Source organism: Vulpes vulpes, chromosome 8 (genome assembly GCF_048418805.1).
Source record: "Vulpes vulpes isolate BD-2025 chromosome 8, VulVul3, whole genome shotgun sequence".
Taxonomy (NCBI): domain Eukaryota; kingdom Metazoa; phylum Chordata; class Mammalia; order Carnivora; family Canidae; genus Vulpes; species Vulpes vulpes.
Window position 1 is genome coordinate 19,288,358 of NC_132787.1, and position 25,786 is coordinate 19,314,143.

Below are 25,786 nucleotides of genomic sequence, written 5' to 3' on the forward strand. Positions count from 1 at the left end.
ATCATGTATACCAATAAAATAAAAATTAAAAGAGCAAAAAAATATATTTTACTTCTCTAACAAATATTAAAAGTATTGATAAAACTTAGTGTAGGCAAAACAGAAATTCTCATTTATTTCTTGGGGAAAGTGTAAATTTGTAAAATATCTGACAGAACAAATTGATAGTCTTAAAGTTGATATCTGTGAGGTATGAAATTATAGGTGACTTTCAGTAGATTACAGTTTTCTAAAATATTTCCATATTTTACTAGACTATGTTGATAGAAAAATTTGTGCTCTGAGAAAAGGAGTGAAAGAATGTTTATAAGACAGAAAAAATGATAAAGAATGCAGAGACCATATATTTAGACACATACAAAATATTCACATACTAAAAAACAAAGAAAATGAAGAAAAAAGGAAACCTATTACATGGGAAAAAGAAAGTAACAAAATGAAAGAAACTTCAAAAACCAAATGAGGAACAATTCTGAAATAATAGAGGGAAAAAGTCTAATGAAACTGAAAGCAAAAGAGGAGTTAATGATTTTAAAAGTGTGTGAGGTCCTTGGTAAATTCTTAAAGCAGAAGCAGGATTGGAGCTGTTGCCACATCCATAAATTCCTATGCAGTAAAGAGCAGGTTAGTGTTTGCCATGAAGGCTGCCTTTTTCAGTGTGCAGGTTTCGTGCTGCTCTGTGATTGCAGACACTGCTCTAACTTGTGAAACTCCCTGGCAGCTAGTCTGTAATTTTAGAAGCAGATGGAGTAAGTAGCCTATTTACCACTACTTTTCATTATTAAAATGCTCTCTACTGTATATCCACAGCTGCAACCAAATTTAATATTTTTCTTCTGTTATTTAATAGGATACAAGGATAATATATGTATTAGCTTGAAAGAAAACTATACATTATGCCTAATATTTTTATCACAGAAATCCCCTTCCAAAACCATAAATTCCTTTAGAAGCTTTACAGTATAAACTAAAACATACTTTACTTTTATCTTTCTAAAACTGAATCCAAATAAATTTTAGCATAGTGATGGATCACAATAATAAGCGTTAAATAATAAGCATCATTTTAAATGATAAAATAATACGCTATAGCTTTAAATAGAAAACACCTATACTCTATGTCTTAGTCTGCTCAGATTCCCAAGACAAAATAATAGACTGGTATCTTACACAACAGAAATTTATTTTCTCACAGTTCTGAAGGCTAGAAATCCAAAATCAAGGTGCCAATATGGTCAGTTTCTGGTGACAGCTCTCTCTCTCTGGCTTACAGAAGTCTATCTTCTAGCTGTGTTCTCACAAGGCAGGGAGAAAAGTGACGGAGCTCTCTGGTGTCTCTTCTTATAAGAACACTAATCCTCTCATGAGGGCCTCACCCTCATGAACTCATTGAAACCTAATTATCTTCCAAAGGCTCCATCTATAAATACCAACACATTAGGCGTTAGGGCTCCAACACATGAATTTGGGTGTGGAAGTGGTGGAGGAGAGGCAACAGACCGAATTCATAGCACTCCACAAGCCATACTTTTCACTCAACCACTCAACCAACCTACATATATTTTTTTTATGTGCCAGCCACTATTCTAGGAGTTGATCATGTTATGATTAAATATGATGTCTCCCATTCAAGAACTTATATTCTGGAAGAAAGGAGGAATAACCAAACAATAAATACATAAACAAAGTTCTGCTAACTACTTTGAGGAAAGTAAACCAGGAGTGAGAAGGGGGAATAAAGAAACTATTTCAGTCAGAGCAGTCAGAAAAAGGCGGTCTCAGTAAGTGGCCTTTCAGTTGAGAGCTAAGGCATGAAGATGAAGCAGCAATGAACAGGCTATACCAATCACAAAATGCTCAGAAAGCATTTATTACATGTAATCATCTTTCCAAAGTTTTAGATTTAGATTACTTATACTCTGTATTGTGAAAAGGTTTTAGCCAGTAAATTCCTTGCCTATTCCCTTCACAATCACAGTATCTTTCTTCCCTCAGACAGAACATATAATAGCACATACCCTTCTCAACAGGTAAAGAGGAAGGGACAGTAGAGCTTGTCAAAGCAACTCTTATTCATTAACCCATCCAAATATCTAAGTCACCTCTTTCCATATATAATGTTCCTGCCTGAGAAAAGTCCTAAATTAAAAATCCATTAAACAAATAATAGAAAAAACATACCCAGATGCTACCTAAGCCTATCCAAAAATCTCTTAGATTTTTAAGTTCTGAGTGTGTCTTTTCTTTCAATATTCATTTCTGGCTACTGTGAGTAAAATAGCCTTTATGGTTTTACTCCATACTCCACTGTCTCGTTGAGAGTCTAAGGATCTATGACTTACCTATTAAACAAAATACATAGATTTTAGATAAATTTGCTTCAAACCAGTCTTTTCATTTATTGCTGAGGTCTGTGGCTTTGTTCTAGAATGGTTGAGGTCAGAGTTTGACCTCAGATAAGTAGGGAAATACAGTAAATATATCCCTTGAGATTGTAAACTACAGTATTCACAAATAACAGGTTTGCCTCACCACTAGATGAGAATGAGGCTTAGCCACATTATAAGTCCAAGTTTTCCTGTTTTTTTGGCAATACCACTATGCACACTCACAAAAAAAAATCTATCACTAAGCTCTTCTCAAAAACATTAGTGGGCACGCAAAAAAAAAATCTGTACGCAATCTAAGAATAGTCCTTGGATGATTGATCTGCAATTCAGTAAAGAAGATAAAACACCCCTGAAGTGATAAATGTTCTTACAAATATCGTAATAGCATATGGGATGACTGTAAATTAACACTAAAATTATATTTTATGAAATCATATGCTGAAAAGACAGTTTTAAAAGTTATTTAAATTTTTAAGATAAATACCAAATTCAATGTCACAGAATAAATATCATAATGACAATTCTATAGCACTTCTGAAATGCGTTCATATAATCCCCTGCATTAGCAGAGATCTCAAGTGGACATGTACTATTTAACCTTTAAAGAAATTACAGCTATGAAATTAGCACCCAGCCTTGAGTCACTCACACTTAAAAATAAGTAAAAATTTTAAGACTAAGTAGTATATAGAAGTAATATATGCTTGATGAAGAGGTTCTACTATACAGAATCACATTGAGAATATAGGAACTTAAATTTAAGATAGACTTTCAATCCACTTTTTGGTATTAATACTTTTTTTGGTAGGAAATCTCATTAATGAAGCCAATTCATTTAAATCAAGGAACTATTTTTAAATTTAAAAATAAGAGAAAATCCTTCACTTCTCTATTTACTAAAATCACTGAAGTTTAGATTAAACTAACTGAAACAGTTTACATGTTTTACTATCTTTAAACATTTTATATTTCTAACTAAATTATTTACAAATACTAAATATGAAAAATATTTGGAACACAAAAACTCATTTTATATACTAAGACATATATTTCATCATACTTTAAAATTTCCGAAATTAAGATGTCTTGAAATACATACTTAATGTTTTCCTTTCTGCCTTCTCAAAATCTATTATTAAATGGATGGTATGTTTTAAAAAATCTATGTTATCATAGATTTGAGGAGGTACTGCAAACACTTTAAATTTCTATCATTGTATGAAGGAGGAAAAATATTCTCACAATGGCCAATTAGCTTACATAATGGCAGATGGTATTCTTCTAAAGACTTCAAAATTGCTCAATTTAGTTTTGATAAATAAAAGAACAATTTGATTTTCTGAACTGTTAGAACAGGAATGAGAAAAATCACACAATGTCTTCAAAATATGAATGAGCATTAAATTTCAAAAACTTTACCTATTTTATCTGTTTTCAAAAATGTCCCCAATCTTGGCATATTTTGAGACTAAAAGCTCAATTTTCTTATTACTACTGTTATTTAGTAACAAATAATCCACTTTTAAAGTATACATTTTTCCCATTGGTAGAAAAGGACTAAAGAAACTGTATTGATTTCTTTTTAAAACTGCCTATTTTGGCCAACAGACACATGAAAAAAAAAATGCCCCATATCAGTTGGCATTAGGGAAATACAAATCAAAACCACAATGAGATATCACCTTACACTAGTCAGAATGGCTAAAATTAACAAGTTAGGAAACAACAAATGTGTAAGGGGAACCCTCTTACACTGTTGGTGGGAATGCAAGCTGGTACAGCCACTCTGGAAAACAGTATGGAGGTTCCTCAAGAAGTTAATAACAGAGCTACCCCATAACACAGCAATTGCACTACTGGGTATTTACCCCAAAGGACAAATGTATTGATCTAAAGGTGTTCCTGCACCCCAGTGTTTAGAGCAGCAATGTCCACAATAGCCAAACTGTGGAAAGAGCCCAGATGTTGTCCACTGACAGATAGGATAATACACACACACGTGTGCACACATAAACACACATAAAATGGAATATTACTCAGTCATCAGAAAGGATGAATACCTACCATTTACATCAATGTGGATGGAACTAGAGGGTATTATGCTGAGTGAATTAAGTCAATTAGAAAAAGATAATTATATGGTTTCACTCATATGTGGAATATAAGAAACAGCACAAAGGATCATAGGGAAAGGAAGGAAATGGGAAGTCATCAGAGAGGGAGAAAAACCATGAGAGACTCAACTATAAGAAACTAACAGGGTTGTTGGAGGGGATGTAGGTGGGGGAAAGGGGCACATGATGAGCACTGAGTGTTACATGCAACTGATGAATTACTGAACTCTATATCTAAAACTAATCATTCACTATATCTTGGCTAATTGGATTTAAATTTTTAAAAACTGCCTATTTTGATGATAAAATGAGATGGGGCTTTTTAAAATGTACATAATTTTGTCATTATTTAAACTGTATCCAACAAGCTAGAGTTTCCAGAAACAAGAGCTTAAGCTGTTTAAAAATTTTGAAAGCAAAATGTAATAATTTTTATTTTTTAAAAATGATCCTCATTAAAAAAAAAAGTTGCAGACTACCTGAGTTAAGGAAAGATTGCTAACTGTTAAATTAAAGAATAAAGACTGTGAATGAGGCGAAATAATATAAAGCAAAGTTTATTCTCAAGACAATATTATGGGGAGGTAGAAGGGAATGACCTAAAGTCCTCATTAGGAATATCAACCATGGTGTTGTGGTCTGTATCCACAGATACATGTAAAAAGGCACAAAGTTACCTGTGAGAAAACAAAGAAACAAATGAGTAGTACCTCCATAGATATGCTCGTAAATACCCTCCTCCTCAAATTACTTTTTTAAAGTGATCTTCACTTATTCATCTTCACTTAAAAAATGGAATGAAGCATGAGAAATCTAGTGACTCTCCGGAAAATGTGATATAACTGACTTTCTATAAATCTGAAAACAAAAACAAAAAATAAGGCAGTTTCCCAAGTAGTTTTTTAATTTTCCAGTCACCGTCTTCTTCACTTCAACAATTTTCACAGGCATCTACAAATATCAAACAATAGTACACAAAACCAAAATATGGTCTTTTCCCTGAAATTTTGGTAAGCATGACTGAGACTTCCAACTCCCTGCAAACTACTCCTAATTCCATAAGAAGTGGTATCCCCAGGAAAAGCATACATGTAACCCTATCACAGATAATTCCCTTTAATAATAATTAACAGTGCCGTGGACAGTGGGTATATGGCAGTAGTGGTGGTAGAGTTTTCAAGTCTCTCAAAAGACACTCACAAAAACACAGAGCACCTAAAAAAAGTAGAAACAAAAACTCATATTCATTAGCTATTAAAAAAATAGACACCATAAATGTGACAAATAAAGATAAATTGCAAATCGTCCTAAGACCTGCATGGCAATAGATTCTGTGCAAGAAGAAAAATGAAAGCATTAGGGTATCAGACAGACAGGCAAACTCCAAAATAGCTAACATACTAATCAGAGAGGTGAGCAAGCTGATATAAGGATAGTAACTGAAATTGAAGGGCATATAAATTCTAATAGGGACTAGGTACAAGTGGTTCTCAGTAAGGTATCAATGGCCCAGGATACACTGGGTCTGACAAACTCAGAAGAAAGCTCCAGACTGAAGAGAAATAGCTGAGAATAGAGTCCAAACTGACCAAGCCAGAAACTAAAGAGAGAAGAAAAAGAGGATTTCAAGACAGAAGTGGAAGAAAGGGACAGTCACAAAAATCTGAAAATGTGGTAATAATTTTTTAATCTGACAAAAACATGGGTGCACTATAGAATTATGAGGGGATAAAACTATCTTCAATCACTCCTCTTTTAGAAGTTGAAGAAAACTAATGTCATATAAAAACAAGTAACAGAAAAGTATTAAAGTCAAATCCCATAGATTATATAGATAAAAGGAAGAGAGTAACAGTGCTACAGAAAATAAATGCACAGCAAAAATATATATTAAAAAAAGAAATTTAAAACTCTACACTTCTATATCAAGGTGAACTAAAAGATATTAAGAATGTGATAAACTAAGGAACAACAAATCATACTATAGAAGGACTCAAATGATAGAAATTTCAGAAAAGAATTATAACAGAATGAATCATTTTGGAAATGATGACTAAGAAAAAAGAACATAAGATCAAATAAGCTAAATTTAAAGTTCCTTAAGAGAAATAAAATAAAAAGGGAAACATGTCTTAGATCAAAACGAAATGAAGAAAGCAATGAAAAGGATTCAACTAACTAAAGGCTAACATAGAAGACAAATGCTATCCAACACACACAAGGTAAGAGTCACCAGAAGAGAAAAAAAAATAGGTAATAAAATGATGATTAAATTTATAATTTAATAAAAGCTTCCTGAAATTCTAAAAAAGGAATTGGAACCATATATATTAAAAGGACACATTGGGAATCTAGAGAAATCAAACCAGACTAACCTATACTATGACATATTCTAATAAAATTATTGACTTTAAAGAACAAATTAGAAATGTGTCTAAAAAGAAAATTAAAACTTAAAAGATAAAAAAGATTGAAATTAAGTCTTTGACAGCAATACTTCATAGTAGAAAAAATGGAATACCATATTCAGACACCCATAAAAAAGGAAACTGAATAAGAAATCTCTTAATGCATGACTATGGAAGCACCTCTAAGAAATATTCTTAAATAAGAAGGGGGAAGAGGAAAATTTTAAAAATTAAATAAAGTGTATTTATTTAGTATACTACCATCTGTATAAAAAGGGGAAGGGCAATTCATTCATTCATCCATCCATCTACCCATCCATCCATCCATCCCTTTATAGTTGGCTTTTTTATTCATTATAAAAGACTCTGGATAAATATAACCAACAGTGTTATCTGTTGTGGGGAACAGAAACCAGGTGTATTGCGCATAGGATGAGGAGTAGGCTTTTCATTATACGTATACCGGTTTTACTACATGTACTTTTGACATCTGAACCACTTGAACACATTATCATATTATTTAACTGGGTGGGATAATATTTGAGCATTTTTTAAAAGATTTTATTTATTCATGAGAGACACAGAAAGAGAGAGGCAGAGACATAGGCAGAGGGAGAAGCAGGCTCCACACAGAGGGCCCGACATGGGACTCGATCCCAGGACTCCAGGATCACGCCCTGAGCCAAAGGCAGATGCTCAATCGCTGAGCCACTCAGGCGTTCCTTACTTGAGCATTTTTAGAAGCTTTCCTAGAGATTTTAATGTGAGCGGTGATTGAGGACTACTACTTTAAAATTTAAAAGAAGTCAAATCAGAGAGGTAAAAGATAAAATGAAGAAATTAGTGAAAACTACTACATAAAGCAATATTGTAAGTGTATTACTTTGACACAAAAGTCTTATTTTAAAGAAATATATAAATGACACATTCCCTTAAAAGGGTGCTTATTTTGGAGGCACCTGGTGGCTGAGTGGTTGAGCATCTGCCTTTGGCTCAGGTCATGATCCAGGGGTCTTGGGATTGAGTCCCATATCAGGCTCCCCACAGAGAGCCTTCTTTTCCTTCTGCATATGTCTCTGCTTCTCTCTCTATGTCTCTCAGAAATAAATAAAATCTTTAAAAGAAATGGCGCTTATTTTTATATATAATTCATCCTTCTTGTCTTGAATAAACTTTTAAAAAATATATAAATCTTTTGCTTCAATGCTTATTGTCCTAATACAGTTTGACAAAAAGGTCTTCCAAATTCACAATGGATTTGACAATTCAATTTATTATGGAATAAGAAACAATTCTTAAATGCATCTGTTGTAATGGCTCTCTTGTGTTAGGGGTTGTAAAGAAGATAGGTTTCCTAACACCTGAAATGTATTCATTTCCCAATATCTCACCAAATCTAAAATACAGTATTAAATGAAAGGCATATAAGACCAAAGAAAACATAAAATCTTTATTTTCCTTTCATTTTTTTCCTCTTCTTCATGTCGTTGTTAATCATTCTTAAATGAATGAACAGGATGTCTTCAAGGTATGCTTAATCTGTACTTCCTTCAGCATACTCTACTTCTTGGTGGGACTGCAACTACATTTTGGGCTACCTCACATACTGGATCAAGGTAAACTGGCAGAGGTATCAAGCCACAGCTCAAATCTAACCTCAGACAAGTGCCGTAAAGCACAGGTATCACAATAGCCTCTGGCTAAAGGGCCAAGGGCCTAACATCTGATCAGCATTCACTTTTAGAAAGTAAATAAAAACATTAAAAATAATATCTATTTAAAAAAAAGAATAGTATCTACTTGGGGCATCTGGATGGCTCAGCTGGTTGAGCATTTGACTCTTTGCTTTGGCTCAGGTCATGATCTCAGGGTTGTGAGATGGAGGTACAGGTCGGGCTCCAGGCTCAGGATGGAGTCTGCGTGAGATTCTCTCTTTCCTTCGGCCTCTGCCCCTTCCCCTGCCCATGTTCTCTCTCTTTCTTTAAATAAATAAGCAAATAAATAAAATCTTTAAAAGAAGAAAAGAATGGTATCTATTCATATCAGCGACAGAATATAGATAGTAACCTGAAGCAGTGTAAGTCCACTTATGAGGCCAAGTTAAACACTATTAAATGAAACACTGTATTTTCACAGAACTGTTTTTGTTTTGCTTTAATTAATTCTCAAACAGAATAATTAACATACTATAACCAGGAGGCATTTCAATAGGAAACGGCACTTAGAAGAACAGGCCAGGTCTTTAAAAAGTTTATACAGAAAATTCCTAAAGTTTGCCATAGCTACCAATTCTGACAACTATTCAGAGATGGTAATGCATCTGTTAATTCAATTTTTTTTAATGGGGTAGCATTATGAGATGTGCAATCTGATAAGCTGCCAAGTTTCTTCAGTGCTCGTCACACATGCAGACCAATTTGCTATGGGAGTCAGAGAAAGAAGACAAAAGAAATTGGAATCCAAGTTGTACTAAGATGAGTTCTCTATTCAACTTTCATAAAAAGTCCTTTACATAGCTACTTCTGACAAACGCAGCATGAGTCACTTTTCTTCCTCTGGTTAGGCTACACACCCGGGACAGAACAGGAAAGGAGAGGTGGTGCACACCCCCATTGTACTCCAGAGTTCACAGTGTTCCTTGTTTCCTTCTGTTCTAGGCACATTCACACCCTGCCACCTATCCCAGTAATTAAACCATATCACATAAAACAACACTGTGAGAATTCTCTATAATAGTTAATGTTGTTTTTTTTTAAAAAAAAAAAAGTTTATTTAAGGTTTTACAAACGTTACATTCATTACCTTTTCTCTGGTTAGACTAAATCTTAACTGAGGCACACCCAATAATGATCTAAGTAGAGTTAGATTTATTTGCAAAACTGAAAATTCAAGCCATCTACTTTGAGATCCCATTAAAATACCTGCATTGTCTATGGTGATGAATAGATATGAATTTTGTTCTATTTTTATTTTTCTGAATTGCCATATTTTCCACACTAAACATATTATTCATATAAACACATAAGCATATTAACATTTTTTAAGAAAAAGGCTTCTCAGCTAATTTAATCTAGTCTTGTCAGTACTATATATTCCTGAATGTTTTGTTTTACTTATGATACCACAGAGAGGCACCAATATATTATCCCCATCATCATAAATAACAGAAAACATTTTGTTTCATTAAGAGCTCCAAAAATATTTAGAAGATCTATATGTTATACGTCTTAATATAAAAAATACATGAATTGCTATATTCTACAGAAAATATATTGACTTTCAGATATCTGAAAGCCATATTAAGCAAGAAATTTAATAAGTATCCACTATTTAAAAATTCACTTTTGCTAATATTTCATTGTATACATATATTTAGTAGACAGTGGCTTCGTCTGACACAAATTTAGTAACATCTCTTATTCCTAAAACATTATTAGATTGAACTAGCTTTGTATAAGTTTGAAAAAAAGGCTATATCCTCAGAAGGATGTGGATTATAAAAAAGGAGGTGAAATACTGAAACCCAAGATTTTCTAAATTCTTAATGAATCTGGTCTATACAATATAACTTAAATATTTTTATCAAAGTATATTTTCAGAAAGTCTAATACATACACCTATACATGCACAAACTTGGTAGGTATAAAGCAAAACTAGAGACTTACGAATTACTTCCCAGTTTGAATTATCCATATTTTTATTTGACCTGCCTCTATTTACAATGACTCCAAAATCTGATTATGTAAACTATTTCCTTAAAAAAATTTACTCAAAATATCTGCTTTAAATTCATGTATTTTAAGACTAAAATTAGTTTCCTACTGTAGCTACAACAAAGAATATTTAAAATCTACAATGTACTTTTTTATGGCACTTATTGACTAAAATGAAGTAGATGCATTTCTCCCTATTTTTCTCATTAAGTACAGCTAACACATCTAGACATTATATTTTAACAAATGTAAGATGATTCTAGAAGGTGGCAAGAAGAGAGATCTAGGGACCTGGGGACAAAGAGGAATGATGCAGCACTGAGTTCTGTGAGGTTTTTCTTAGTCCTCATATATCCCAAACTGGGTGCTGGAATGGCCATCAACCAGGAAATACTGATGGGCACAAACAAAAACCACCCCAAGAAAAGCCGTTCCTCTTTAGACAAAGGACCACAGTAGGGACAACTCAGCAGAACCAAAAACCTGTAAATAATAAATGCCTGAAGACAGCCGAACCCCATGGGAAAAGAAAAATACCCCATATCCATCCCTACAAGCCAAAGCCCGGATGCTAAGTTCAGACTTCCACCGTGACCAGCTGTAGGGAGGTTTCCCATCCCACCCCTCTGAGCCCTCTGGGTAACAGCAGAGAAAACCAAGTAGAGAGGCATTTGTTGGACTTGAATCCCCACCTAGACATGAGAAGGCTCGCTCTCTCTCTCTTTCCTTTCCTGTGTAAGAAAAAGCTGAGTAGAGAGTCAGAACTTTTCAACCATTCAGAGGTAACAAGGCTTATCTGTTCTACGTTATCAATACAAGCACATGAGGAAGAATAACAAAGTGCCTCCCCTGCCAAGCAGGGTGATATCAGCCAAAGCCTACAAGGGACGTGAAATCCCACTTTCCCCATGATTAAGGAGATACCCTTCCAACCCAGAAGGTCAAAGGCAGCAAAGTAGGAAACCTGCTCCTGACATTAAAGTGGCATCAACCTTTCCCCAACTGTGCAGTGTCAGGAAGCCCATCAAAATCCATGGTTTAATCAAGATCCAAAGTGTCCTATGAAGTACCAAAAATACATAGGATATAATTTAAGCCACTCATCACACCAAGAATCAGGAAAGCCCCAACTTGAATTAGAAAAGACCACGAACAGACAGCAATGAGCTGACACCAATGTTAAAATTATTTGACAAGGATTTTAAGACAACTGTCATAAAATTTCTTATGTAAGTAATTATGAACATGATTGAAACATGAGGAAAAAAAGTCTCAGCAAAGAAATACAAGACATAAAGAATTAAATAGTAATTTTAAAACTCCAAGATACAAAACTAATAAACAGCAAAGAACTGACTCAAAAGCAGAATGGAAGGGACACAAAAAGAATCAGTAAACAAGATAGAACAATAAACATTATACAAACTGAAGAGCAGGAAGAAAACAAACTGAAGAAAAAAGGTAGAGAACGTGACCTATAGAACTATAGTAGAACTATAACAACAAAAAATTTTGCTAAATAGCATGCTTGCCTTTTAGTTCAATCTGGCTATGAGACCTCCTAGTATATTTGGCTATCACTTATCTGGCCAAGATGAGATGAGAGAAAGTCAGCTGACCATTTTACTCATGTGGTATAAAAAGAAGAGAGACCCTACCTGGAACAGAAGTAAAATCATCTGAAAAAAGTTTTCTTTGGAAGCACTGTTTCCTATAAATGATCTTTTTAAACTGAATATGAGTTTTGAAGACTCAACCTTATTTTATCACTGTTAATAGTAAAAGCAGCACGACAATCATAATAATGCCACTTGGGATTTATATTGGTCTTTACTATGGAAAGCTCAAAGTGTATGTGAGGTCTTAGATGGTATCTCAAATTATTGTTCTCATTAATAGACCAAGAAACTGAAACGGAGGTTCAGTTTCTTAGTCTATTATACCTTTGCAAAGGTATATGTCTCATTAGAGGGCCCAGAATAAGTCACGGTACAGGCAGAAAAAGAAAAACAAAGTTCTCTCAGTATTCAGTATTGCATCTTCCTATATATAAACACTGTAATTCCAAGTATGGGGCTGATAAGTGTGGGCTGTACACCACATAATTAGCCCTTGGGGAGTAGGCTGCATTATATCAGTGAATTCATTCATTCATTCATTCATTCATTCAAAAATATTAAGTAAGTCCATACCATATGCCAGATATTGCTTTAAGCACTGGGAAGTAAAGCTCCCAATTTCATAAAAATTACATTCTGGTGGGAGGAAAAAAATAACCAAGTCAAAACAAAACAAAAGGTGAATAAGGGCTAAGAGGAAGAGGAAAAAAAAAAAGCAAAGAAAGGTAGCTAGGAAATATTAAGCATTTACACAGTGTCTTATCTATTGCATGGTCAAGGAAAGCATCCATAAGAAGGTAGCATTTGAGCAAGTATTTCTTTGAAGGAAGCTAGAGTTCAGTGAGAGTTGTTAAAAGTATAATTTTCAAAAAGTTAAAATGTGACTCATATATATACAAACCAAGCACATGCCAAAGATTTATTCTACTCACTTATTAATAATTGAAAAACTTATGTTAAGGCTGAAGTAATCAGATGTTGAGATTACTTCAAAAAGCATTTGAAGATATATAGATATAAAATTTAAATAATGGTGTGTTAGACTAAGAAAGAGTGCTAGGTTGGAGACAAAACTGGCCAATGTTCTACAGGGCAATAAAAAGCTTTTTTTTTTTTTTAAAGATTTTATTTATTTATTCATGAGAGACACAAACAGAGAGGCAGAGACCTAGGCAGAGGGAGAATCAGGCTCTCTGTGGGGAGTCTGATGCGGAATCGATCTCAGGACCCAGGATCATGACCTGAGCCAAAGGCAGACGCTCAACCACTGAGCCACCCAGGTGCCCCATGAAGAGCATTTTTGAGGTTATCTTTTCTAACAGAAATTACTTACATGTCTCCTGGGAAAAAAAAACATTAACTAATTAACATGTAATGTCAATATATCTGAGACTTCTAATCAGTACTACACAGTGAATCAAATAAAGTACATTCTCCTAAATAATCCAAAGTCTATTAAACAATCTCCCCATAACACACTGAAAGAACACAGCTTACCCTTTGCCCTATTTTCAAGTTTTGCTTTTTGCTTTTTTCCTTTTTTTTTTTTTTGAGAACTTTGCAGATAGAAGAGCATTCCAGTCAGAGAGGCTGTGAATGAATCACAAACCATTTCCCTCCACTCACCAATCCAACAGCCAAGGAATGCCCTCCTCGACACAGACTCACACATTCACCTGGACCTTATTAAGTAAGAAGTTTGGTGTAAGTAAATAGCTGGAAAAATTGGAGAAGCCAGAAGATTTACATTGGATGGGGACTGAGAATTGAGGTCGGGAAATGATTTGATTTACATTTTTAAAAACATTACCTGCTGAAATAAAAACTCATTAGGGAGAAGAGCAAGGGTAGAGGCTGGAAGACCACTTAGGAGACCATTAAAATAATTGAGGCAAATAAACAAGTAAATATATAGTTTGTCAGATGTAAAAAGTGCTATGAGAAAAACAAAACAGAATACGGGAAGGTTGGCAGGGATCTCAGCATTGTCTAGAAAGGTCTTCTCTAATAAGGTGATATTTGCACAGAGATCTGAATAATATAAAAAAGAAAACCATGCAGATAACTGAGGGAAGAGTGTTCCAGACATAGAGATAAGGCAAAATGACAGAGGAGAGTCAGGGAAAAGATGAGGACTGCCTTGCAAACCATTTTAAGGACTTAGTTGGCTTTTAATTTGGGTGAGATGAGAAGCCATGAAGGTTTAAGAGCAGAGAAAGGACATGCTCAGCTTTAAGTATTAAATCACAGTGGCTGCAATGTGGAGAATGGTCTGTAAATGGGCAATGACAGAAGCAAAAAGATTAGTTAGAAGATCCTTTAGTATTCCAAGGGAGAAATAAGGATGGCTTAGAATAGTGCGTTAGCAGTGACCCTAAGGACAAACAGTCAAAACCTGGACATTTTGAAGGCAGAGCCAACAGGTTGTGAAAGGAACAGACATGGGGTAAATGTGGGTATCAGCCTTGGCAACTGAAAATACGCAGTTGCCATTTACTGGGATGGGAAAGACTGAAGAAGAAACAAGTTTATTAAGGAAATTTGAGGTGAAGAGGGGGAGGCATTGATTACAATTTATGAAAAAGGTTAAATATCTCAGTTTGGAAGTTTGAGGATTCCAAACTCTTCGTATGTAATTACAGTAAGAAAAATCAGAATATCAATTTCTATGTTTTATCCATCACAAATAGTATCTTTCACCAAATTGAGTCTCAACTAACCCTCATTGCTTCTCACAGATTCATACTTTCCAAAATGGTATTTATCATCTTCATCCACTGATGGTTAATATTTTACATGCTGAAGCAAGCATCTGATCCTCCATAAAGTATTTATTAAACATCTTTTGAAAATATATTACATGCTTCCATAAAAGGCCTGCATATTAAATTAAATTAAAGCATTTCACAGGGTTTACCTGAAGTTCTTTGTATCTATCTTGAAAAGAAATGGCCTCTTGCTCTTTTTCTTTAAGAAAATCTTTTTCTAAGACACTGTGCTTTTCCATCAATGATTCCACATCCTAAAAGAAAAATCCAAGCATATAATACATTCAGTTTTTTCAATGAACACACCAGAAAATATATGGTAAGGAAAGAACTGATAGGAAGTATGGTTTAAAGCTCAACAGTATTACAGACTATATGCTCCACTCTCATTTCCAAACCTGTATTAACATTGATATAACACTGAAATTATTCACACTAATAAATGAATAGCATCTAAATTAACTGCAATCAGCACAAATTATCTCCACATATCTATCTATACTTTCTATAAATTTGCAAAGGTATTTTTATACATATATTTATAGGAAAGAGAAATGAGAACATAAATAATTTACCAACACAGCTGTATATCTAAGTACTTTTGTCAAATATCCCAGGCCGCTAACTTCCCATAGGAACAAATCAATGTTACAAATCTTCTAATCTGTATAAGAAATATAATACTACCTGTTTCCAAAGTAAATAAAAATCAATCAGAAGAAAAGCATTAGAGGAAAAAAAATTTGGTCGAAGATGTTTATATCCTTAAAAGTACGTATCTAAAACTATCAATTGCTTATCAAAGAATTTTCTAAGTAAAAAACTCATAAAACTCATTTAAATCTATAGTCAAGGGAAGACAGCATCTTCTACTCAAATTTTTAATCAGAGATTGGGATTATTATTGGGATCCAATTTCAAGTCTAAGTAATTCAAATATTTATGTTTTAGGCAAATGTAAATATACCTTTTTAATTCTCTGTTTTTCTTCTTCAGAAACTTTGAGTTTAATCTCCAGACTTGAAATTTTCTGCTGAAGCTGTATGTTTGATACATTGGCTCCAGGATCCTCAGAATCATCCACAAGGGCAATTGTTCCATTACTTTTCTCATCATTTAAACCCAATGGAAAAAGTGAGATATCCAGATGAGTGTGTGTTGATTGCTGAATCTAAACCACATTAAAAAAAAAAATACACAAGAGGGGAAAGTTTACACTGTACCAATAATGAAAACATCCAAAGGGCACCAGAAACCACATTTGGAAATTAAGTTGTAGCAAAGGTTCTGAAATTATTTCACCCTTTAAGTAAATCAACAGAAGACCTCAAACTGTTACAACAACCTGATCTTTGCAACTAAGAAACAAAATTCCTCTAAAATTTAGAGTCTAAAGCATTTATTGTTTTGCAAGCAAAGCACTAAAAACTTAAAACATTTTCTCATGCTTATAAGCATATAATTAAGTATAGACACATCTGATATCCACCAGTTCTGAAATTTAGACAGCCAGAATCTGTATATTTTTTAAACTGTAAATCAGAATTTGAAATTTACTAATAACCACTAATTGATCACCCACTCTCTAGTAAAGATAACAAGTGACTCAGTATTATGTACTGCACTTTGAAAATCCAGACTAATTGCAGCATCTAGCTCAATCCCTGGATCAGTAAGTATTTGAATAAATAAACCCTATGACTGCTGTCTTTTTGGTTTTTACTCTAAAGCCAAATGAAGACTGTAATAACTAAAATAAAAAAATAAAAAAATAAAAAACCCAGGATAATCTTCCCTGAAAACAGAAATAATTATTTTTGTAATTATTTTTCTTTTGAAGTTTTGAAGATTTGAAATGCAAATCTAAGTCAATTTTAATAAATGATAGATACACTCAAACTATATTTTAATAACTATGGCTACTTAAATACTTTTCAATTATGCCACAAAACAAACATATTATTCAGGTTTTTTTTTTAATTCCAGATACTACCTTCAAAGTTAAAATATCTACAAAAAATATTTAAGAAAAATAAGTAAAAAAAAAAAATCAGAAAAGCTTCATTTAAACCACCTAGTAATTTTTTAAGTCTGTAAACTTCATAGAAAAATACACTTGTCTTTACCTGTGCTTTGGGAACAGTTTGACTGACAATGCTGTTGTCTGCATGTGTATTCTCTGGTGATGAAATGATGGGCTCAGAAGAGAGGCAGCCAACTGAAGGAGAGTGGTCATGGTCTAGTACAATCTCAGGAGAAGCTGGAGAAAGATGGACTCCAGATACTAAAGAAAAAATAAATAAGTAAAGGATTATCAAAGAGAAAGTAAAGGATAGGTTGAACGGAAGAAAGGGAGCAGAGGGAAGCGAAGGGGAAAAGAGTAATGGAAGGAAAAGCAATGAGACTAAAAGAAGATTCTATAACTATTCCTCAGGGACCATTAGCTAATATCTAAAACTAGTATTTCTAAAGTTAACACGACATTTCCACATGAGACCCGAGCTACAAAACAACATAATAATGTCTTAGTGTTTATATACTAACACGTTACCATAAATAGGGTATTTCCAACTGAGAGAAAGTATTCAAATATATTACCCATCCACTCAGTTAAGAAAAAGCACTAGTGTGCCTACTAATGCCCGGCACAGGTGCTAAGCATAGAGAAGATACAGTACGCAAAACAGATGCATTCATGTACTCAATGACCTTATGACACAGTAGGCAAGTCAAATCAATTAAATATGTATTATAATAAACTGAGCTAAGAGCAAGAATAATTACTTTAAAACAACTAATCCAGGGCATCTGGGTGGCTCAGTCGGTTTAGCGCCTGACTCTTGATTTCCACGAAGATCACCATGTCCAGGACATGAGATCGAGCCCACATCCAGCTCTATGCTCAGCAGGAAGTCTGCTTGAGATTGTCTCCCTCTTTCCCTCTGCCCCTCCCCCCATGCTCATTCATGTGTGGGTACGCATGCACGCATATTTCTCTCAAATAAATAAAATCTTGAAAAATAAAATAAAATAAAATAAAATAAAATAAAATAAATAAAATAAAATAAAATAAAATAACTAACCAAACTGCCTCTGTGTTAACAATTCCTTTTGTAACAGGTAAAGGAATTTTCATGTTAAAATCAATTTTAGTTTGCTGAATTATTTTATAAAAAAGTAATGTTGAAATAGAATCCTGTAATTACTTTGACAAAAAAAGTACTATTAGATTGTGATTAGGTTCAAATATAAAGGTCATAAAAAGAAAGCCAACTGACAAGATAAAGACAAAAATACTAATAAGGGCAAAATAAAGGGATTATACTGATTATTACTGTATTTTCAAATTTCTAAAAATTCAAACATATTTATATCATGTGTTTTAAAGTTTAAGAAGGATAACTAAATCATTTTTAGCAGTAATCTGTTTATACATTTGACTTTCTAAATTTTAAAGACCTTTATTCCACATTGGCATCAGTAGCAACGTCAGCGAAGGTCTACCATAAATTCTGGAAGGCAGTTCACAATGGAAATTGCACTTTTCCCTAAAGAAAGACATTTATAAGGTCATTAGGTTTTTAAAAACTAAAGAATATATCAATTTTTGATTGGTACCTTATGGGATCACTCAATTATCTTACACACACTATTAGTATGTTGCAATTCTGAATTTTTAAGATACTATGTGCCATACTGGATAAAGTATTCTATCTTGTCCCACATGCATTTCACTATTTTAACTAAAATACAGAAAACTGGGATTTCAATTCATGCTTGTACTCAATGTATCTTTTCCAGAAATTTTTTTCTAATCTTCACTATTCTGTATGCTAACAGATTTCTCTAAAATGTCAAAATAGTCTAACTTCTAATTCTGAATTATAATTTATAACAAAAATATTCATAATGAACTTTTAAGGGCATGAAAATAAGTACTATAGTACAGTAAGAGGGAATACAGCCTTGTGATTAACAGCATAGAGTCCACACCATTTGTCATGCCAAGTATAAAACAATTGGCATGTTTGACTTCCCTCAGTTTTCTTGCCTGTAAAATTGGCATAGAGTTGCTGATGAGACTTGTCTAAAATATGTAAAACATTTAGCACTGTGCTTATATTATTTTCAGTATTATTTCAAAGATCATTAAAATTTGTTGGACAATTACGTTTATTTCTGGGCATAAAGGTTATGTGTGACTACAATCCTGGGTTCAAGAAATTCTTAAAAATATCATTTTGATCTAAAACCTGAATATTTTAATATGTCTTTATGTCACTCATATTTGTAGCCATAATCTAAGACATCATATTGTACCAAGTTAAATTCCCATCCTAGGGCAGCCCGGGTGGCTCATCGGTTTAGCGCCGCCTTCAGCCTAGGGCCTGATCCTGGAGACCCGGGATCAAGTTCCACATTGGGCTCCCTGCATGGAGCCTGCTTCTCCCTCTGCCTGTGCTTCTGCCTCTCTCTCTGTGTGTCTCTCATGAATAAATAAATAAAATCTTTAAAAAAATTTTTAAAAATATCCTCATCTTGTAACACTAAATGGTCAAGTACATCATATCAGGGAAAGAAGAAGGGCAAGTGGTTAAAATAAGGGGAGAGAGGATAGGAGGAAAGAAAGGAAAGTGATACATAAGGGGAAGAGGAAGGGAGAGGTTGAGTGAGGAAAGTAGAAGAAAGGGACCTCACATTTGTGACCACAAACTCACATTTCCACTAGCCACCTTATCACACTTTCCCTTTATAAATAAATTTCTTGTCTTCAAATTATTTCTGTCTCCATTTTTTTCTTCCCCAATCCTCATCACTCCACTGGACTCATCATTAAAGATATTAATTTGCCTTTCAGTTATTATTAAATCAAATGAACACTTCTTATTTGATCGTTCTTTAGTTCCAAGGAGCACTTGCTATTCCTAACTCTCTTCCTTTTGCACTTGTAACACTCCTAACTCCTAGATTTCCTCCTAATAGTTTGACTATTTTGTCCTTGTTTTCTTTTCAGAGTCCCTTCTCCATCCTGTCTTAAGTTTCACTGTTTCCTATACTCTCTGACTTTCCCAAGGTCTATATCATTACCACTTTCAAAATCCATCATTTAGATTATGACCTGTAAGCTAATGACACCTAAATTCACATCTCGAAGCACAAACTACTTGTAGATCTCCAGACCCATATACTCAAATAACTACAAGACAGTTCCATTTTGCTGTCTAGTAGGTATGTCAAACTTACCCATCATCTTACATAAACCTGCTTTGCTTCATGTTTTCCATCTTAGTTAATAGTACCTCAAAGAACTATTTGCCCAAGCCAGAAATGATACCATTAGGTCCCAACCTCACTCACTCCAGTTACACTGTGCTACTAACAGTCCTAATTATACCATACTGCTCAATACCTCTGTGACCTCACAATATACTGCCTAAGTAAAAGTCATAGCTGTATAGTCAAAAATGGATTCAAATTTAAACAATAACACTTTACTTTTCATATAGCCTTGGGCAAATTACATAAACCCCTTTAAGCCTTTGTTTATTCTTCTGAAAATGGGGAAATAATAGCTCAAAACAAAGCTATACAACTTAATTTAAATGATGTATATAATAACTTCGTTTACCAGATAGGTACATGATAAATATTCAGTAAATGGAAGTTTTCACAGAAATTATCATTTGTTAGTATTCAAAACAAGCTTATCCAGGAATCTTTTCACCTGCTCCATTACTACCCAACCACAATAATTTAAACGTCCCACTATCAACATATGACAGAATTTCTAAAAAATAATCATAATTGGGGATCCCTGGGTGGCGCAGCGGTTTAGCGCCTGCCTTTGGCCCAGGGCGCGATCCTGGAGACCCGGGATCGAATCCCACATCGGGCGCCCGGTGCATGGAGCCTGCTTCTCCCTCTGCCTGTGTCTCTGCCTCTCTCTCTCTCTCTCTCACTGTGTGCCTATCATAAATAAATAAAAATTAAAAAATAAAAATAAAAAAATTAAAAAAAATGATAATTAAAAGATTACATGTAATAATGGGATATAAATAAAGCAATGATGAGGAAAAAATTATAGTCATGAATATTTCAGTCAATTTTTTAAAAATCAATGAATTAAATTCCTAGCTCATAAATTAAAAAAGAAAATAAAGAAAAATTAAAAAGCACAATAAAGAAAACAAGATAATGCAGAAGTAGATTAAGAAAAGTAAATCTATTAATTAAAATCCTGAATTTCCAAAAAAAATAAAATCCTAGATTTCTAAAAAAAATAAAATGTTTCTAACTAATTAAAAAAAAAAAGAGGAAAGTACAAATATACAAAAAAAATGACATGGGGAAAATAATTAAAACAGAACATTTTTTTGGTAATAAAATTCCTGAGCAGACTTCTAAGTAAATCTGAAAATTAGATAAAATAAGCAATTTCCACAGAAATATAGCTTATAAAAGTTTTCTGATTAGAACTAAAAAAGAAAACACTAAAAAAATAGACCAACTTCCTTTGGGAAAAAAGTTATCAGGCAACTACCCCACAGGTAAAGGATTCAAGAAAATTTCTACCAAAAATTAAAAGAATGGATAATCTAAATGCTTTAAAATTGTTTCTGAACATTGAAAGTAAAGGAAAATATCAAAATGTCATTAGCTTTATGTAACATTAATAAAACACTGATAGCTAAGCTTGATAAAGATAATACAAAAAGAATTAGTAGAGGTTTTAGAGTATCACTTATAAATGACAAAGTTATCAATAAAATATTAGTAAGGAATCCAATACCATATTGAGAGGGTGACATGCAATAAGAAGTCAGATTTGCACAAGTAATGCAAGGCTGGGTCACTATTAAGGAATTCATTAACAAAACACTCCACATTAATATACTTGAAGAGAAAAATGATATGATTATCTTAAGGCTCTGAAAATGCTTCTCATAAAACATGAATACCCGTATCTGTTAAAAATACTCAAGAGGACAGAAACTGATGAACATTTTCTTAACATGATATAGGCCTTATCCTAAAGTCTGCATGTTAATTAACAGGGAAAAACTAAAGTTATTTCCTATATGAACAGGAGCAAAACAAGGATGTCTACTGTCTCCATGCCACTGAACACTCCACTAAGGGCATGAGCCAATGCAGTTAGACAAGAAAAATTAAATAGAAACATAAAAATAGAAAAAGGAGGAAAACTATTTCATGTTCCTACTAGCTAAAACAATACACACATTCAGTAAAGTAGCAGGATATAAACTTAAACATAGCATAACAAAAATAGCATTTACTTATGAAAACAGTTAACTATTTAGAGTATATAACAGTGAGAAAAATACTATTTTCCAGAGCAACAAAGAAGATAAAATACTTAGCTACAAATTTAACAGGAAATGTGACAAATACTTTAAAACACTTCTGAAAGACTAGAGAGCACACATGAACAAATGAAAAGATCTCTTAAAAGTGGATAGGGAAACTAAACATCATAAAGATGTCAATCCTCCCTTAGTTTATTTATAGTCCTAATATAATTCCAAGAAAAGTATCAAGAAGCTTTTTACAAATGAACCAGACAAATGGACATTAAACATCACGTGGAAAAGCAAAAATGCAAATACAAGCAGGAAAATGCTAAAAATGAAAAAGTATAAAGAGGATACTACCCCTCATTATAATAAACTAAATTAAACTATATTAAAATATACTACTGATCTTATTAAGATATTGTATTTTAAACTATATTATCACATATAAAAACTCTTTACAAATAAAAGAGTGTATTTATTTGGCACAGCAATAAATGGACCAGAAGAATATACCAGAAAGTCCAGAACAGACCCATGTATGTGTGAAACTTAGATATATGATAAAAATGGCATTTCAAATCACTAAGGCAAAGATGGCATTATTAATAAACAGTGAAGGCACAACTGATTAGCCATTTGGGAAAAGCTGAAATTAGACTCATATCTCACACTATAGACAAAAATAAAAACTCTGTATTGATCAGAGATCCAATTATTTTTAAAAATGAGACCATATAAGTATTAAGAGAAACTATGAATGAGTTCCTCTTTACCTTGGGGTAGAAAGGACTTTTTAATTATAATTTGATTCTAGATACAATAAAAGAAAAAATTGACAAATATGACTATAGAATATGTAAACACTTTTGGGTACTAAAATTATCATCAATAATAATTTTAAAACCTGATAAAAAAATATGTAGAATATGTATCACAGGTAAGGATTAATATTCCTAACATATCAAAAATGCTTAAAACTTGAGAGGAAAAAATTAGAAAAAAAAAAAAACAGCTTACAGAATAACGGGCAAAATGTAAACAGACAAAATGTGAACAGACACCAAAAATAAAATATATAAATAGTCCTTAAATATATGAAAAGACACAGACACATGCACCTTACTCATTTGTCACAAATACAGGGAGAAGAAAGCCAAAACTAATAAGATTGATAGCTGAAAGACAGGTGGAATGAAGCAGGAAGACAGAAGAAAGGAATGGTGGAAATATCTCTTCTATGAATGCAGCTTTTTAATATGGTTCTGATTCTTGGAATCATGCTAATGTTTCACAGATGCATTAAAATCAACAAGCAGGGGAATAAGGGGATTGAACCCTAAAATAAAATACAAAGAGTAATAAATGAACTAAACCATATTTCAAATGAATAATCTTATCACACAATAAAGTGTGGGAGGGGGTGGGGTGAAAGTCAAGAACTAACCCAAGTTAGTTTGGGACACAGTATTTTGACTATATGTCCTCAGCAAAGGAGAAAAAAGAAAGCTAAAATAAATATTAAAAAGAGGAAGAGGAAGAAAAAATAAGAGAATGAGGAGGAAGGAAAAAATAAAAGTTAAGCAAATATGGTAACATCTAAAGAAAATCAAAAGATATATGGGAATCATTTGTCCATTTCTTACAGGTTTTCTGTAAGTCTAAATAAAAGGAGGAAAGAGCACAAAGAAAACTTTTATACAATAGAAAATAAACAAAAGATCAAAAAACTGCTCCTAAAGGAAAAAATGCCTAAACAAAAGTCTTGCCTAAATAAAGATGTAATTACACTAAAAATATGTATTGAAATACTCCTAGCATTACTGTTCATGATAGCAAATAAGTGACAACAGCCTAAATATCCACTGACAGTTAAATAGCTATAAGAGCTATGGTATAATCACACATTAAAATATTTTACATCAGTGAACATAAAGAAACTACAGGTATATGCAACAAAATGGAGGAGTCTTAAAAACATAAATTTGAGTGAAAAAAAGTAAATAAATCATAGGGAGTTCACATGAGCATTAATCTATTTTTATGAGGCATATAAAACTCTTTAGAGATATACATACATATACAATAAAACTGTATTTTTACAAAAGCAAGGAAAACATAACACAAAATATAAGACAGTGGTTCCCTCTGGAAGAAAGCATAGGAATAGAACAGAAGAACAGTATTAGATGGTAATGTTCTAGTTCTTAAACTAAATGGCAGATTCATGAGTGTAATTTTTAAATACAACAAAGAAAAAAATAATTACATATGCCTAAAAATTTAATCCTGAACTTGTTTCAATGCTTTTCCTGGCTGTATTACTCAACCCTCATGAGCTACATTAACTCATTGATCAAAACTTGCTCTAGGAAAGTACTCAAACTAAGGATAAATAGGAACCAACTAGTTTACTAAAATAAATTATGCTTTTATGAAAAGATGTCAAGAATCGGCAACCACCAACAAACACAGGATTTGAAGGCACAAGCCACTCTGGCATCCTGCTAATCACAATAATTACTGAAGAAACAAGGAAGGTTGAACCTAAATGCCTAGATTTACACATGTGCTTTCAAGTTATGAGGTACTAGTAGGATTTTCAGAAATTTGTTTAACTGGATAATATAAATGTTTACTGACTATATCATAATCCACATCCTATTTTAAAAATAAAATTGGGGCCACCTGGGTGGCTCAGTGGTTGAGCATCTGCCTTTGACTCAAGTCGTGATCCCAGAGTCCTAGGATCAAGTCCCCCATCAGGCTCCTTGCAGGGAGCCTGCTTCTCCCTCTGCCTATGTCTCTGTCCCTCTGTCTCTCATGAATAGACAAATAAAATCTTTTTTTTTAAGATTTTATTTATTTATTCATAGAGACAGAGAGAGAGAGGCAGAGGGAGAAGCAGGCACCATACAGAGAGCCCAACTCCTATCGGACTCAATCCACGGTCTCCAGGATCACGCCCTGGGCTGCAGGCGGCGCTAAACCGCTGCGCCACCGGGGCTGCCCGATAAATAAAATCTTAAAAAAATAAAATGAATTAAAGTAAACAAATAAGTAGTGCTGTAAACAAAAAAAAAGACAAAGAGAACTATAAATATATTACTCTCTCAGAGGAAACTAGATATTTTCAGTTAAGCCTCTAAGTTTCTCATTATACTAGAATTCACACATCTTCCCTACATTTTAGGTGACTACCCAATAACAATTCACTCTAAAAAAAGCTACATTGGTAAATACTGTCCATATATATAGACTAAAATTAGTATTAAATAATAATGATGGTATGCATTTTATAGATGCCGGCTTAACATATGGGAATTTTTAAGCTTAATAATAGAAAATTACAAATACCAGTATATAAATAATTATCTTCTCACCAGGCAAAGAAAATATACCTCTTAAAGTTTGAAACTGCTATAGTATTCTTTGGTCCATTAAAAGTTGACTGGTGTCAG

General features: G+C 33.2%; 1 protein-coding gene across 3 annotated transcripts in view; it reads right to left on the bottom strand.

Annotated features, from left to right (window-relative positions):
* The window catches only part of CCDC91 (coiled-coil domain containing 91), a 326,884-nt gene that overhangs the window by 194,256 nt on the left and 106,842 nt on the right, over positions 1-25,786 (bottom strand). For 2 of the 3 annotated variants that reach the window (XM_072765661.1, XM_072765662.1), the window contains exons 4-6: positions 17,139-17,296; positions 15,980-16,183; positions 15,162-15,266 (exon numbers count right to left, since the gene is read on the bottom strand). In XM_072765661.1, the coding sequence (XP_072621762.1) occupies positions 15,162-15,266; positions 15,980-16,183; positions 17,139-17,296 (467 nt within the window). Of the gene's footprint in view, positions 1-15,161; positions 15,267-15,979; positions 16,184-17,138; positions 17,297-18,471; positions 18,561-25,786 lie in introns of all 3 variants that reach the window. The other variant, XM_072765663.1, reaches the window with a different exon arrangement.